Source organism: Gadus macrocephalus, chromosome 12 (genome assembly GCF_031168955.1).
Source record: "Gadus macrocephalus chromosome 12, ASM3116895v1".
Lineage (NCBI taxonomy): Eukaryota > Metazoa > Chordata > Actinopteri > Gadiformes > Gadidae > Gadus > Gadus macrocephalus.
This window is the reverse complement of record NC_082393.1, coordinates 20,435,437-20,453,371: the sequence shown is the minus strand read 5'-3', so window position 1 is coordinate 20,453,371 and position 17,935 is coordinate 20,435,437. Positions and strand designations below refer to the sequence as shown.

Sequence of the window (17,935 nt, the reverse complement as noted above, 5' to 3'; positions counted from 1 at the left end):
TACATACATACATGCATGCGCACGTGCACACACACACACACACACACACACACACACACACACACACACACACACACACACACACACACACACACACACACACACACACACACACACACACACACACACACACACACACACACACAACTGCTGTACTCAATTTCAGTTGAGTAGCTACAGTTTGGTTTCCCAAAAGGTTTTTTTCCAGAAACGGACACACTGGGAGGACTCCGAAACAGAACACTCTGATCCTGGTGTGTGGTGCCTGTGCACGTATCTATGCCTGTCTGTCTCTATGCCCGGGTCCAATGTTTTATGTATAATTAAATATATTAGTCCTTATTTATATTTATGCATGCATGTATCCTGATGTGTCTATCAATGGTCCTAGATTTCTGTATGTGCTACCTTGCGTGTGTGTGTGTGTGTGTGTGCGATTGTGTGTGATTGTGTGTGTGTGTGTGTGTGTGTGTGTGTGTGTGTGTGCTTGAGAGAGCAGCATGGGGCAAACCCCGCCTGGGGCACACCAGATGATGCTTTACCACACACGCACATACACACACACACGCACACACATAAAAACACACATGCTCTCACTGCAAGTTAATGTCAGTGATGCCATTCTCATATCAAGGTGAATAAAGTATGAATTCATCTTAAATCGAGACAACCTTCTCCCTGTATTCATCTCTAACACCTGAGACTCTTTGGGCCCTATTTTAACGGTCTGAAACGCAAGTGAGAAGCGCCAAGCGCAAGTAGCTTTGTGGGCGGTTCTATGGCGATATTACTATTTTACCGGCGCAAAAATGACTCTTGCGCCCGGCGCAAATCAAAAATGGGTTGGTCTGAAGTAGCCTCATTACCCGTAGGTGTGGTTTTGGCTTAACGTGCAATAAACCAATGAGAGTGCCAGCTCCCATCCCCTTTAAGCGCATTTGTTGATATTTTGACAGCGTGTCTGCAGTCTCCGATGAGACAGATGCACATGAATTTCAAACTACAAATGGCTCAGTTTATGGCCAAATAATATGGCCTAATTCACACATGGAATAAGGTTTTCTTCCACAACTTCAGAAATACTGAGTCCTCAAATAAATTTCGGCAAAGAAAACTTAACACACATATGATATGCGGCAACTGTGGTTCTGTTAAATGATATACGCAATACATTATAAACATTGTTTCTTATCAGCATTTTATGCATTATCGTCATCGACTTGTGTTCCTAATATGCATTTGTCCCCCGTTAATATACATTGCCATGGACTGTAGTATGCGTTACGTGTTTAGTTTGCGTGTGCATTGTGGTTGCAGATGCATTGATTTAACTTATTACCGCTGTATCAGCTGTTCTTTCCCAAATAATTTCCCAAGAATGTGTGGCAAGGTAGATGAGGGAAGCAAAGTTAATGCGCGAGGTGGAAAAGCAACATTATGCATGGGCCCTTAAAATAGCATCTGAACAACGCGCCACTGACTTTAAACCAGGTATTTCCTGGTTTGTGGCGCAAGTGATTTCTGAAACTGAAAATAGCACCAGAACGTTTGCGCCAAAACACGCCTCCTTCTTTCGCCGAACCGCCCCTTGGGGTGCAAGATCATACCCTAATTTACCGACGCGTGGCGCAGGACGTAAAAGAACGCTCTGCGCCAGTTGCAAACTAGCAACGACACATGCGCCAGTGAGAAAGTCAATTGCGTCGGATGCAAGATAGGGCCCCCTATCGGTTTCTCGGTTTCTTTCATTCATTCCATCTTTCTGGTGTTCACTGCATGTCTTCCTCTCCTTTGTTAGAATAGGCAATAACAGAGCAAGGGTGTGGGATGGAGAATGAGAGAGTTCATCCTGTATTTGATATGTTTTATCTACGACTTTTTACCCAATAGCCAGGCCTACACTGATGCACGTACGCACACACACGCACACACACAGACACACAGACACAAACACACACAATCATTAAGGGACACCAGAAGGAAAAGCTAGCACCTGCAGGCAATAGGTCTGCAGCAAGTACGTTTTCTTCTGACCCGTCCTACATTATTTATTTTTTCATAATTATTATTATTTAATTATTATTTTATTCAGATGAGTGTGTGCATGTGTGCATGTGTGTATGTTTGTGTGTGTGTGTGTAGATCTTGGTGTAATTGTATGTCTAAGTGTACGTGTGTGTGCATGTATATGTGTGTTTGTCTGTGTGTGTGTGTGTGTGTGTGTGTGTGCATATGTGTGTGTGTGTGTGTGTGTGTGTGTGTGTGTGTGTGTGTGTGTGTGTGTGTGTGTGTGTCTGTGTGTGTGTGAGTGTGTGTGTGTGTGTGTGTGTGTGTGTGTGTGTGTGTGTGTGTGTGTGTGTGTGTGTGTGGCCTTGGATGAGCCGGCAGCAGGCTGTAAAAGCATGAGCTTAAATATCATGGTTTTCGGGGGCACCACATCGACAGCCGAGGAAAGAAAATGAAAAAATATCATGTCTGAAAAAGTAGATTTTATGACCTTGTCGATATAGCCTCCTACTTGCTGTTGCTCTAACTTCTCAATAGAACTCTGAAAATAGAACATCGCTCCTAGAATCGATCCAACAGTTTATACAAATGCGTTTTCTCTCGCAGAGGCAACATTATGAATCCTCAGGAGAGAAAATGTGGAACGAACGAGCAGATTCATATTGTATTCAACCCACATCACCCAGTGGAATACATAAATAACAAAAAAGTACACAGTAACACAAAAGTCATGCTATTGCATTATCTATCATTTTAGTGGATACCCTCCAAGCCTCTTTATTTAAAACAAATGTAGCGACCGGTCTCCTAGTCATTGACTAGGTGTGTCCTAAATAATAGTTAGTTATGAATTAAACAATGCATTCTAGGATAAAAGGCTTGTATCTGGCTTACCTACTGAGTTGTTCTGAGATAGGGTGGCTTTAAGCGGCTTCTTAGCAGTGGATGTTAGGAAATCAATAAATGTACGACAAGTAGAAATGCTCTCACTGGGCCGGCAAATGAAAAGCTCCTCCACTTTCAAATCTCTGTCATCACCAAACACAGTGTTGAATCCCTTCATCCCCAACACACACACACACACACACACACACACACACACACACACACACACACACACACACACACACACACACACACACACACACACATACACACATACACGCACGCACACACACACACACACACACACACACACACACACACACACACACACACACACACACACACACACACACACACACACACACACACACACACACAGCTTAAGGCACACATGCAGGCACACAAACACAACTCAGCCCCCACACACACACACACACACACACAACTAAAAGCACACATACATACACACTCAAGTGAATAGTTCATGACTCCTATGGGACCAGTTATAACCTGCAAGCCCAGCACTTATAGATCTCCCCCCTGCACACACACACAAACACACAGTATATAGAGCAGTATCTTTGATTGCGTTTTACTATGTTCATTGCCACGTTTAATTGGCCAATACCACATGGTAATGCAATAATATCTGAGATGATAATATCTAGTGTGGCTACTACCAAGTAGCCACACTGTGCTCCAAGGCCGCAGTCTGCCTCAGCAACCATTTAGAAGAACATTATGCATTTGAACGAGCGAGGGGGAGGGAGGCAGGGAGGGGGGAGAATATAGTTGACTAATTGAAGGTGTGTGCGTAATGAAGATAGATGTTGGCGTAAACACGCACAGCTGAGGGACCCCCCGCCACACAGCTGTGTCGGCATGGGAAACCAAATTATTTATAATTAAGCGGAGGAATATTGATGATTAAGCGGCCCCTATCGATGATTATCCCCGCCTAATTGGCAGCAGAAGGACACGATCCGGCAGCACTGTTGTGCGTACATGTTAGCATAAGCTATTGACAAAGCAGTTGAGAGAGACATGAAGAGACCCGACACACGACACAAAAGCTGACGAGCAGCACCCTTGGTCCTGTATTGACACCCACAATAACCGATACACAACTCGATAGAACACAGAACAGAGTGCTAGGTGGCTGTGGGACCCCTTGATCTCGTGGAAGAGCCCCCAGCATCTCGGGAGCTGTACTGCCTGCTCAAAACCGTTATTCTGAGACACACTTTGACCGAGACCCCCCCGGATGCAACGCACACAGGCACGCAGCCAAAATATGTATGCACACGGCAGTCACGGATGCACACACATACACACGCCAAACAACAGAACGTTGACATTGATCGCTCAGTTGGTGCACATGAAGATGGGTGTAGTACCGCATGCACATGCAATGATACGATTGTGCCAAAAGCTTGGCTTTGATCAATAAATAACACATACACAGGTTCACACACACAATCATGCACATACACAAACTGATGCATTCAGGCAATCATGCACACCCACACACACACACACTCTCAGGCAAAGAAACTTAAACAGACACTTGTGCACGACCACAAACACACAAACACACCCTCACATGTGCGTGCAGGGAACAGTGTGGTAGCTGTGTGGTGGAGGGGTGTAATCATGGACTCCAAGACAGAGATGGATGTTTCTTTAGCCATCGCTCCATCTACCCCCGGAGCTGCCCTGCAAGGCAAAGTGTCCAACCATCCAACATACGTCATCCTTTCATCTGAAATAAATCATCATCCAACCATCTGATATACATCATCCATTCATCCATCTGAAATACATCATTCATCCATCCAAAATACTGAATCCTTCCATCTAAAATACAGCATCCATCCATCCAAAATATAACATTCATCCATCCATAAAAAACATATTCTATCCATCCAAAATATATCATCCATCCATCCATCAACATTTCTCGTTCATCCACCCATCCAAAATACGTCATGCATGAATCAAGATAACATTCATTCATCATCCGTCCATCTACCAATGAATCCATCCGTCTGTCAGCCCATCCATTTCATCAAGCATTCGAGAACATGCAGTAGGTCATTTTCTCCATGCTGAAATGCTGAAAGCGTGAGTACATAGATTGTTGTTGTGATTTGGACACAAAGTATTTAGCATTTACAACAGCAACTATAACATATGGTTGGTTAGTAGTACATATTAGTAATGGTTAGTATGTTAGTTTGTTTTAGGGGCTCCCACCGATTTGAATCAGAATGGTTCCATAATGGAGAGAATCATGTTGCATTCTTCTATGGGTTAATGCAGGATACAATTAATCCCCTCCGAATTAAGCACATTTAGGAACTATAATGAATACATTTTTCATCATAAATCGTTTCTTGAGCGATGTAATTAAACAACAGCTCCATGCCCTTTTGACTTCCAGATTGTGTGCGTGTTTTGGTGTCCTTGTGTCCTTGTGTGTGTGTCTGTGTGTCCTTGCGTGTGTGTGTGTCCTGTGCTTGTTGCCAAGCTACAGGGATATTGGGCTACCGTGCTATTTTATATTAATAGTCACTCCTTTTTTGTATTGTGTGAAAAATTTACAATGCCGATGACTCCCGTTTTTTTGAAATTTCATAAAGGTGGCGACCCCCTTAGATTCTGAGTACAATTAGTTTAGTTAGTAGCGACCATGCGCCGGAGGATATCATTTTGATTAGGATCAGCCATCATGCAGAGAGAAAAGAAGGATTACTCTTTTGAGACCCAGCGAGAGGTCAGGCTGGAAGAAACCACATGCAACACCCAAAAGATTTAGCACTGACCACTCAACACACAGCCGGCACATATACTGTACATCTGAATGGGGGATGCACCTACTGGATTACTTTTTGGATGATTCCTTTTCAGCCCTTTTGCCGAAACCTGCTGGCCGATACCGTTTCCGATACCAGATATCTTTAGTACATATAATACACTTATTAATTTGATTAATTATAGCAGCCGTCAGATAGAAAATGTAAATTTTGTGACCAGCATAAGTGATAGTAGACCGTATATGAAACACTTGAGTATTGTAATATTTTTGTGACTGGTTGATCCCTAATTTGCATCCATTTTTCCATCTCATATGTACATAGCTTAGAGGCATGCGTAGAATGTGCGCATTGTAGGCGGTTTTATCTCTGTCCCTGATACACCGGTAGAAAGATCACATATTGCAGTTTATACTCACCTTCTGCCTTGCTCGGCCAACGCCTTGGCTGACGTGGTCCAAGCAAAGTGACAACTCATTGTTTACAAGCACCTTGGCTAAGCCAGACATTTTTTTTCAGTTCAACGCTCATTTACTGATGCTGCTGCCACCCAAAAGCAAATGCAGGAGAACATTGAGCTAAAGCGACACCATTCAAAAAACACATAGTGCATTGAGAAACGGTGAGAAATGGAAACGGTACATAGAGAATAGTAAAGAGTCTGGAAACCACATGCATACGTTCATATGGAGTTGTAAAGAAAGGATTTTGATGAAAAGATTGCTGCTCTTGAAGTGGCCATTGAGCGTCTAGGTAATCAATCTATCCCAACCCCATTCATCCACTAGGATGAGGCCAATTCTCCCACCAAGCACAACCCTGGGTAACGCAGGGTCCTTCCTACTCCATTGAGAAAAAATACCAACGGCCATGCAGTGCACCACCACACGGCAGTAACATGGAATTACTGCCTGCAACTGTGACATTGTGTGAAGCCAACACACAAAAACACAACACGCACGTTTCCGAACGATATCAGCCACTTTGGGGAGAGGGCACGTTCTCTCTCCCACGCTGCGCTACGATATGGCCCACGGCGCAAGTCATGCTGAACCCGTCATGCAGAACCATTTGGGATCCCTTGGCCCAATGGTTTAGGTTGAGCACCCCTGATGTGAACCTGAAAGCATGTCGAGAATACCCTATTCCCACTAGTCGGGTCTTTTTTTTATTTAAGGTGTGGACTCAGGCATGACTGTTAGTATTTGTGCATTCAAAAACCAACCGCAATAAGGAAAATTAAACAGAAAAAACCCTGGAGTTTTAAAATAAAGGCTCCATCAAACTGGGGTGAAATTTTTTCCACAGCTACAGATGTTGGTGTTCAAGAGGGAGGGACTGACGCCAGAGAGGGGGTGAAGAGAGGCTGAAGGCAGAGGAGAGGTATGGGAGCGAGAGGACTAGTATTAGTATGGAGTGAGGGCGGCAGTGCAGGGGGTCGGGCTGGCGTGCAACTGAATCACACGGATTCTGTGCCGACGATCATGCATTGCGAGCGGAGAGAATAGAAGTCCGAAAAAAAGTTAGCACTCAATAAATAGTAAATACAGCAAGGTCAGACGACACCAAAATACACACAAAGCTAAATATTGAGGCAGGAAAGAGAGAGAGATGTTGAGAGAGAGGGACTAAGTGGAAGAGCGTGATATTTGGCTGGAGTACACAGAGATACCGCCTGCATGGGCGGAGAGTCTCCGAACGCCAACTATGCAAAGTTTGAATTTGAATACAAAATCGGAAAGTGCTGTTGCATTTGTGTGTGTGATTGTGATTGTGTGTGTGTGTGTGTGTGTGTGTGTGTGTGTGTGTGTGTGTGTGTGTGTGTGTGTGTGTGTGTGTGTATGTGTGTGTGTTTGAGTATACCTTGCGTGTTTTGTCTATATTGTGTTGTCAATGGGAATTCAAGAATTATGCCTCCGCAAAATCAGTGTGGCGATGTAAGGTAGATGTAAGGTGGCTTTGGGTGAAACGCCACACAGAGAAATGGATATTTTACTGGTTGCAGGTATATCTTAAAACAATCAGAGGCTTGATGAATGGTTGGTGGGGGCTGATGTATGGCCGGAATGGAAGTGGTATTTGGAGAAGGTTTGAGTCAGGGAAATGCACCTCATCAATCAGCGTGATTAAAGCTTTTGGCCGGAGCGAAACAAACTCACACACAGCCAAGGCCAGCCCTTAAAGGCACACACACACTCCAGACCACTGCAGCTCCAATGCAGCAGAAGGAAATATTGATACACAGCAACACACATTCGGTTGTTGTTGACGCACGTCACAATGTTAAGCAATGCTTCAAGAAAGATGGATGTCTTTCTGACCACGGTGATTGGCCCTCAGATATATACACAAGAGGGACACAACTTGAGTAGAAGATTCTACTACTACTAGTCCTAATAATACTACAGTTCTACTGTGTTTTTTAGACATTTGTTTACTAGACTATAATATATTGCTTTTTTTTTTGCCGTTGGGAAGAATAACCTTATAAGCATCAATAACCTATATTCGTATATGTACTTACTATATGCACGTCTGAGATATTCCTATATTTAATATTTGAGTCACTGCAACATATACACTCGAGTGACCGTTACCCAGAGAGGGTTGAGTACACTCATGAATTTATGGGCTGTTCTCTGCAATGGCAAACATAATGTTACCATTAAAATAGCAGTAGAAACACTTGCACACACACACACACACACACACACACACACACACACACACACACACACACACACACACACACACACACACACACACACACACACACACACACACACACACACACACAAACACACACACACACACATGCACGCTGGCGCTGCACACACAAACACAGTAGCATACCTTATACCTGCCCTGTGGCTAAATCCATTGTTGCCGACACCCTTAGCCCATAAATACAGCCAAATGTCACCAGGTCTACATGTTTAGAGCAAATAATGGCCTGCACACCACACACACGCCCACACAAACACACACACACAAAAGACAGATTATGGTCTTGAGAATGGGAGGATAGATGTGCCAGCAGAGTATTAGCATGCAACCAAGTGTTGTACTGACCAACAGAGTAAATTACAGAAGTGGAGCCATAGCCGCAAGGTTTCCGTTGGAGATTTAGCCACTTGTATAAGGTGTTGGTGCATTGCTGCTTTCAGACCAATAACCGCCATTTTTCAGTTAGAAATTCTTCTTCTCACTTTTCAGATGTATTCCTCTACAGTAAGACCCTATGTTGGATACTCAAAGCAGTAATTTTGTTGTAAAGTGGGTTGTCATCTTCAGAACATCCTCTCTTATAATTCTACTTAAGGTTGTTGACCCGGTGCATGCAAGGATATTTCAAATATCAAACATAAAACCAATTTCAATGCCGTCATTTAAGAGCCAGAGAAGCAGCCTTCCTGAGGGAATGACTTCTGCGAGGAGATTAAAATGTGGGTTATGGCTGTGAGTGGTTGATATCCATCCAGCACAAAACATGTACGTAGATACACTTAAATGGAGATTACTCTATCAAGATTTGTTCGTGCACACTCCAAAAGGCTTAATGAACGTAGTCAGAAAGAGAGTATTGATTTCCTTTTTCAGCCATCTATGAATGGTTTCATGTTACTGTGATATTAATAACGCTCCTCTCGTTAGGTCTGCTTAGGACAAGGTGGAACTAATCGGGTTAAATGAAGCCTAAATTATAATTGAACACAACTGGTAGTATTGATAGAAATAGAAAATACCCAAACACACCCCTTCCTTTCCTCGCTGCATTCACATGTGTGTAACACAGACACACACGAATGCGCCAACCCACGCACACGCCAACGCACGTACACACATGCCCCCCCCCAAACACACACACACACACATACTAACACAATCTGTCAGGCACTTGCAGACACACAAATGCTTCACAAGTTCAGTGGAGTGAGGCTTCATGTTTCTGCTCATCGCCTGGGGGGTAAACACAGATACATGGATGCTAATCTAAGCACAAACACCACCTGTTTGTGCCGACGTGCAGCGAAGCGGGTTATGAACGGTGAACAGTTTCTCAGCGCATAAGTTCGTAGGTCAGTGCCATGCATACAGACTGATTTGGGGAAAAAATCCTTGCTGTCTCATTTGATACCAATCTTAACCAAGCAAAGGTAACGGTAAACAAAGACAGTCATGAACCAAGCAGGAGATCATTGTAGCGATGGCTTCTGGCCATCCTAAGAGACACAGAAGAAGCAAATTGAGAGAGCAATGTGACGCACAGAGCCGTTCAGAGAAACTTTTCGGGGAAACCAGACATAAAAGGAAACCAGACAGGAAGCCACAAAAGGTCAGCGAAATGGTGGCCCCACAGAGGAAGAAAGAACCATCCAGGGGCCAGCGTAGCTTGAACTCCAAACTCTGCATATGACATGGTGACGACCGGAGACCACAAGGACCAGCGCCTTACCTAGAACGCCCAGGCGGTAGTTGACGGTGATCACGATAACGTTGCCGTAGCTGGCCAGGATGCTCCCGTCAAACATGTTGCCGGTACCCTCCATGTAGGAGCCGCCATGGATGAACACCATCACGGGCTTGGGACTGCCGCTCTCCCGAATGTCTGGTTGGGTGGAGGCCGGCGGGATTGGGCGGATGGAGGTGGGGTGGGGTCGGAAGGATGGGTCCGGACGAGGGGGAGAGGTAGGGAGGTAGGAAAGGAAAAGAGGGAGACTGATTAGACAGCAGATTGCAGGTGACAGCCCCGAGAGGTCGTTTACTGTAGTTTACGTTTGCCAATGGTAAGTCCCTCTCCTTCATTTTGTTACCTTTTTTATTTATTTTTTAAGTCATCTCGCCACAGCGTCCTTCTAGTTTCGAGACGGCATTAGTTTGGAGTGTCAAACCTTAATCCCACCGACCATGAGAGGCGTGACATGCTCTCGCTGATGGGAAATACAGCTCATTTTTTTGTATGTATTATGCTATTCAGATATTAACAAACTAGGATATTTAATAGGAGTGGGTCTGATTTTGGTTTTCATTAGGCAAACTGTCAGAAAAGATTTTGCAGCAATTCCGACATGTCATTTGATGAAGAAATTGAAGTAGCTTGATTCACTAGGTATGAAAAGCTATTAAAAACAGCACACTCTGACACTTTAATGAACACGGTTCACCCTATTTAAAACTTTTCCAGTTTATTTTGGGTAAACATAAAAATCACTTTTCAGCTGTCATGATATACTTCATTGACTGGTAAACGTGCTGAGAAACAAATCCACTGAATACTGGAGTCGAACTGTAAAGCGCTCATGCCCTGACATTTTCAATGAATACCTAATTGTTTCCACCGCTATGATTACTGCATAGCACATCAATAAAAGTAAGTGGGAGTATTGTTTGTTTCATTGTCAATAAAAAGTTGAGATGGATAGGGTGTGTCGGGTTGGCATAGCAAAGGTGGTGTATATTGATCAATATATAAGGTTTGATGGGCTAAATGCACTGTAAGTTTGGATTGAAAAACTTTTTAAATTATTTTTAGTTTTTTTGTGGGACCTTTGACTGCTCTGATCTTATACAAACATGCGCTCTGCGTTTAGAGACCAAACAATGCCTAAAGCTACGGCCACATCAAACGCGTTGCACTCGTAAGAGGAGCAGAAAATCAGCATTTTTACATAGGGAACCATTGGTTTAGGCGCGTAGATGCGTTACACGCGCTAAAGCAGCGCGTTTCGCCTCGTGCCCACAACACCGTCCGTTGACGGATCCCCTTTGACTTTGAATGGGTACGGACGCGCAATGCATTGTGGATCCGTGCGCTCCGTCGGAGCCTTCGGCACCGTCGAAAAGTTCAATTTTTTTTTACTTTTTCGCCAGCGACGGATCCGTCATCCAATCAGATTGCGTATGCAAATTTAAGCACTGTGACACTACTCGGGCTCTGACTACCCTGGAAAGCTCCCCCATCCGTCAGCCACGCCTTCCAACGTCCTTTGACTGACGGTGCAGTGGGCACGAGGCGTTGGGCGCGTTAGCGTTTTTACGCACCTAACGCGCCCAACACACCTACGCGCGGAGTTCAAAAATTTAACTTTTTACGCTCCTACGCGTGACGCTTAGCTGCGATAGCCAATCAGCGTTGAGCTTGACCCAATTTCACTGGCAGGGAGATGGAGGACGCACAGAAGCAGAAAGAACATGGACGACCAAGTCATCGTTTCAGTGTGTTTCCTACGTTCCTCGGACTCCCACAACAAAGACAGCGCAGCGATGGTGGTGATCTTAGCCCTGTTTGTGGAGCAAAAGAAAAATAGCGGGGGAAAATACGTTTTGGGCGGGCTCATCTAGCTGCATAGGCGCGTTTGGCGCGTTTGGCGCGTTGACCTATTTTTGTGACACACAATGATCAAGCGGCAGGTTAGGTGCGTTTGGTGTGGCCGTACCTTAACAATTTCAGTATCTAGGCTTTCAAACAGAACGCAACGTCAGATGAACTTCAGTAAATTTCAGGTTTTGTTGAAGGAAACTCATATTGACATGATGCTTCATTAATTGTTTTCGACCCCATATTGATTATGGTAGGAGGAAGAGAAATACATTTTCTAAAAAGACCTCTGCACTGAAGATTAACCTGTATTTACCCACTTATTGTTGGGGAATTACATCATTTCCCACAGATTTTTGTTAAAAAAACTATTAACAAGCTGCAAACCTGACTCTAATGAACATAGTATTTGTACACATACAATATATTCCTGAATGCTGAAACAGGTATGTGTATCTGTCGGCCTGCATTCAAGTGTATATTAAGAGACGGTACACATTGCCTGTAGGCATATTGTCTTTGTATATAGCTTGTTCACATTGCTTGTTTACACATACGATATGTTAATTCCAGAATTCAGGTCATGTTGTCTGTGAGTTTGGAAATGCGGTAACAGGCTTGATTTGAAACTTGGGATTCCTATGCATAGCTCATCCCCCCCACCCTTGACCCTACTTCCATCCACTGCTCTTTGAGGGGATCCTGCTGATGGTTTTCCGCTTCTTTCTTTCTTTCTTTTTTTTTTTTGCTTGCTTTGAAATGGGCAGAATGGGGCGCTGTGTGCATCATATCCCTCCACTCAATAGAAGTGGGGGGGGGGGGACTGGCTGAATACTATCACGGCAATGCCAAGTGTGTGTGTGTTTGTGTATGTGTTTTTCCATGTGACAAATGCCAGTTGGGTGGAGTGGAGTCAATTATTGCACCAATGTGTCTTGGTGGAGGGTTGATTGAGTGATTGGGAGGAGTTTAGTGGGGAGCTGACATGAGGCGAGGAGAGGGGGGGGGGGGGGGTGAGGTGAAATGAGGAGAGGAGAGAGGAGGGGGAGAAGGGGTGCGAGGAGAGGAGAGGAGAGGAGAAAAGGCAAAATAAGTAGAGGAGGGGGGGAGGGGAAATGAAGAGAGGAGAGGAGAAGAGAGGAGAAGAGGTGATGTGATATGAGGAGAGGAGAGGGGGGGAAGGAGGTGAGGTGATATGAGGAGGGGTAGTGAGGTGATATGAGGAGAGGAGAGGACAGGCGCTGATATGAGGAGAAGAGAAGGGAGGAGGGGAGGTGAAATGAGGAGAGGAGAGGGGAGGAGAAGACATGGCAGGAATGGAGAAGGGAGAAGAAATGAGGAGAGGAATGTAGAGAGGAGACCATATGCGAGGAGTGTAGAGAAGAGGGGAGGAGTGGGGTGAGGGGGAGCAGAGAAGAGGAGATGAAAGGAGAGGAGGGGAGACAACAGGACAGGAAATGGTTGGAGTAGAGGGCAGAAGGGGAGAATAAAGAGAGGAGAGGAACGGGGGAGGGGGAGCAGAAGGGAGGAGAGGAGAGGACAGGACAAATGATGAAGACAGAAACAATGCTGATGTAAAGGTGATGGTGACAGGGTCATTGGAGATGGCGATGATGATGTTCCCATCAACGGATAAATGTTAAAATGATGAGGAATGTGAGAGGCAGTAATGAATGTGACAACAGAGACGACAACAATCATTACAAGGACTTGCATGATGATTAATAATGTTAATGACATTGGAGTCGGTAAGAGGAGGTTGGATTACAGTGTGCACAGACTGTAATAATAATAATAATGTGTGTGTGGATGCATGTACGACTTTAAGTCGATGCATGTATCTACCTGTTTTAATGGATGAATGAGGCTTACTATAAGTGTGAATAGCCTTTTTGTTAGATTCTGCAAATAAAACACATTCTTTGTTGAATACTCGATTCTGATTGGTTAGAGCATTCTATAGTATATTATTTCTGATTATTACGCCCCGTGCCCACTACCTCCGTCAGTTGTCTGTTGCCCATTGACTTTGAATGGGGACGGACGCGCAATGCATTGTGGATCCGTCCGTTCAGTTGGAGCGTTCGCCACCGTCAGAAAGTTGAAAAATGTTCAACTTTTTCGGCAGCGACGGTTCCGTCATCCAATCAGATCGCGTATGCAAATGTAAGCACTGTGACGCGACTCGGGCTCTGACGATACTGGAAAGCGGGAAAGCGGGTCATCTTGCCTCGCAACAAGCAGGAAGAAGCGGGAAGAACCCGGCGAACCGATTTGATTGGCTGACGGATGCATCTGCAAAGACTACTCCCCCATCCGTCAGCCACGCCTTCCCACGTCCGGTGACTGACGGTGCAGTGGGCACCGTCAGTGGGCACCGTCAGTGGGCACCGCCGCGATCTGATTGGATGACGGAACCGTCGCTGCCGAAAAAGTTGAACATTTTTCAACTTTCTGACGGTGGCGAACGCTCCAAACGAACGGACGGATCCACAATGCATTGCGCGTCCGTCCCCATTCAAGGTAGTGGGCACGGGGCGTTACACGGTTCTTTTCAATGCCGTGGAACGCTCCGTTCACTTGCACGGGCCCTTCATAACTTCCGGCGGTGAATTTTATTTGATAATTCACCGTTGCTAAGTATAATTGACTGTAGTCAAGGAAAGTGGATTTTTTTTACGCAAGTAGTCCGGTAACTTATCAACTCCTGCGTACTCGGTTGCTAAGCGATGTCAATGTCTTTGGACTTTTTCTCTGCTGATCAAGCAAGTAGCCGTGTAAATAGTGGGATAATGTAAAGATCGCCGGTCATTATCGGGAAAATAAGCCCCGACAAGGCGAACCGGACACCGACGCGAAGCGGAGGTGTCTTGCTTCGCACTGAAGGGGCTTATTTTCGATAATGACCGGCAACATTCTATACATTATCCCGCTTACATAGCAGTCCACCACTATGAACAACATGTACGTTGCCATGGAAGCTATTTCCAAAGGTAGAATCAAACTAACTTTTTCATTATTAATGAAGTGAACGGAGGGTTAAAACAAGCTGCAGTCAATTTACCCGAAGTTACACAACTATGTTGTGAATAAAACATTGTGCATCTTTTTGATGGTGGGAGTAGATTTCAGGAAAAATATGCAAAATTGGTTAAACATTGCTGAAAATTGCGGACAAACTGAAAAAAAGAAATGGCGCAAACATTTCCGTTCTCCTCTTGGTTTATCTCAAGGAAAGGGCTTTACTTAAATGAGAACGAGAGCAAATAGCAAAATTATATGCTGTGTGTGCGTGACTGCGTCTGTGTTTGTGTGTGAGTGTTTTCATGGAGATCACCACAATAATTAAAGATTTGTATTTTCTTCCTATGAACTTGGTCCATTGCAGATAGGAAGTCAACGGTCATTTTCGATACTGTGCCTTTTCAAGTTTTCTTCAGAATCCTGCACCTCTTTTCTGGCGCTATAGAAATTGGCTTATATTTAGCCTGGCATTGGTATATGGGATTTGTGTTTCTGAAGCACAGATGGCCATCTATTTCCATAATTTCATTAAGGCTATAAAAATAATAGCCAATTGGTTTCAATGAATGTGACACTGAATGTAAATAATAAAGACAAATGCAATAAAGAAAAAAAACGGTACATGGGTTAATCTTGTCATGTAGTGTACCCTTGCTTAATGCTTGTGAAAAAAGTATATTCAGGTTAACTACAAATATAGAACAACTTGTGCTGCTAGTGATATAATGCATTCTGGGAAAATAATGTTGTTGTGTTCGTCCACTGTCTTTAATTCCCCCACCCTATATTATGCTGCTGTATTATGTGTGATACTGAGAGGGTGGGAGACCCAGGAGGTCTTGGAGGCTATGAGCACCGTTCAAAGCATAGCTTGGCACGTCTCCATTGCAGTATATCCACATTTATCCCTCCAGTCTATGCCAGTCCATTAACCAGTCAACACATTTTTTAAAACGATGAATGAAAAAAGAAACCCGCTTTCCACAAATCCTCAGCTCTCGGGAAGTGTCCTGTGTACATCTTGGTTCCGGGTACAAAGGGATTACAAGCACCAGATTTGTGGAGCATAAAGAGATCAAAAGAAAACAATTCAATAAATAGAACTTTGTGATGTTGCGGGGTCAAGAAATTGGACCGGTTATAGATTTAGCATCACCAAGGCAACAAGGGGGTCAAAGGTTAGGAGCCCAATGGTATCGCTGAAAGGTGGGATTTAAAAGCTATCTGAGCCCTCGGAATATGCCTTGAAGTGTATGTGCATGCGTGTGTGTGTGTGTGCTTGTGTATGTGCACGTGTAAAACTAAAAACATTGTGGTGTAAAACTTTTAATTCAGGAATCCATCTAATGTGGGCCACACTGTGTGTGTATTGGTGTGTGTGTGTGTGTGTGTGTGTGTGTGTGTGTTGCATGTTTGACTCTGAATGTGTTTGCGAGGTTGTATGTGAGTGTACACCATCTTTCAGAGACGTGCGTTTGTGTATGTGCGTATATCTGTGTGTGCATGTTTACTCGCATGTGTGTGTACGTATGTACGTTTGTGTGTTGGGCGCACATGCTACCGAGCATCCACGTCAACTCCAAAGGAAAACAGCATGGTGGCGCACATCAAAGAGATCTGGCTGTTCTTAAGCCTCGTTTGGATGTGATTGCAGTTTTGGTGGATGCATTATACAGCAGAGGTGCCTGATTAGGGCTGCTCTGGCTGCTGTGAATGCTGCACAGCGGCAGCCGTCCGGGGACAGGACTCCGTCTTCAACCAAGGATGCTGCGCTCCAAGTGCCGCTCCTCAATAGCAGGCCGCCTCTTAAGGGGAGATCCAGCGTCGGCTAGTCTTTCTTTATGTGAGCGAGTGTTCGTAGATTGTAAATACAATTTAGTTCAAATGGAAAGGGGGGGGGTTGTATCATGACCCTACAGACTTCAGTGGGGGTTTCATTCCGTCTGTGCACGGCACCTTCTCAACGAGCAGGTGTGCGCCTGCAGCCAGAGGGGGCGCCAAAACACCAATTCCCCACACAATGTTTTGTACTTCATTGAAAACCGCTACGCAGCGCTTATTTTTTTTTAACTGCTCGTGGCGCACCCCATGTGATTTGGCGCCCCCCACAAAGATGGCGCCCCGGGCGGCTGCCTGGTTCGCCCGTGCCTTAAACCGCCACTGCAACCATGCATATATGTGTGGGCGGGTAGGTCAGCATGAAGGGCAGGGATGCTCTCGGGTATTAATACTTTGTACTATCTTTATTGCTTTTCTCAAAAGAGCTGGCGGAGAAGGGTCAAATACATGTAGATAAATAAATATATATATTTATATACGCATGAGGGTGTCTCGCTACATGTATTCGTATTGAACCATACACAATCGGGGCGAAGCTGCATTGATTGGTGTGCACTGCGAACGGTTCAAGACCTTCCAAAACCAGAGTTCAATAATATAAAAAAGTTTCAATCGGAAAAGAAAGTTAGAAATTGGTTGAGAGGTCAGGGGGTCATGGCCCCTCTTCCTCCCCGAGTGCGCTGCCAGTGTCCAAAATCGTCTCAACTGAAAACATTGATGAGACAATCAGCGGAACGAGGCAAACAAATGAAATGGCCGCCAGAAAAGCAGCAGCCTTCAGGCATCACAATGTGGAGGAATCCAAAGGGTGAGGTCCAGAGCTACACAGAACTCCCCTTACTGCTTGTTACATTACGGTCGGACAGGGCAACAAGAAGCCCAGTTTCACTTTGATGTCATGTTGATAAGACTAATCTTCAAAAAAGAGGGGCTATTCGTATGTGAAGGGGGCGTGGCTTAGCATTGGCGGGGCGGCTCAATCTGGGGGAACAGACGCAGCTGTTGGATGGGAGTATAATGAGCAAGCAGGATATATATACTGACG

General features: G+C 44.7%; 1 protein-coding gene across 2 annotated transcripts in view; it reads right to left on the bottom strand.

The window, feature by feature from the left end:
• nlgn1 (neuroligin 1) overlaps positions 1-17,935 on the bottom strand; it is a 117,364-nt gene that overhangs the window by 44,900 nt on the left and 54,529 nt on the right. For both annotated transcript variants that reach the window (XM_060067017.1, XM_060067016.1), the window contains one exon: positions 10,165-10,317. In XM_060067017.1, the coding sequence (XP_059923000.1) occupies positions 10,165-10,317 (153 nt within the window). The remainder of the gene's footprint in view (positions 1-10,164; positions 10,318-17,935) is intronic.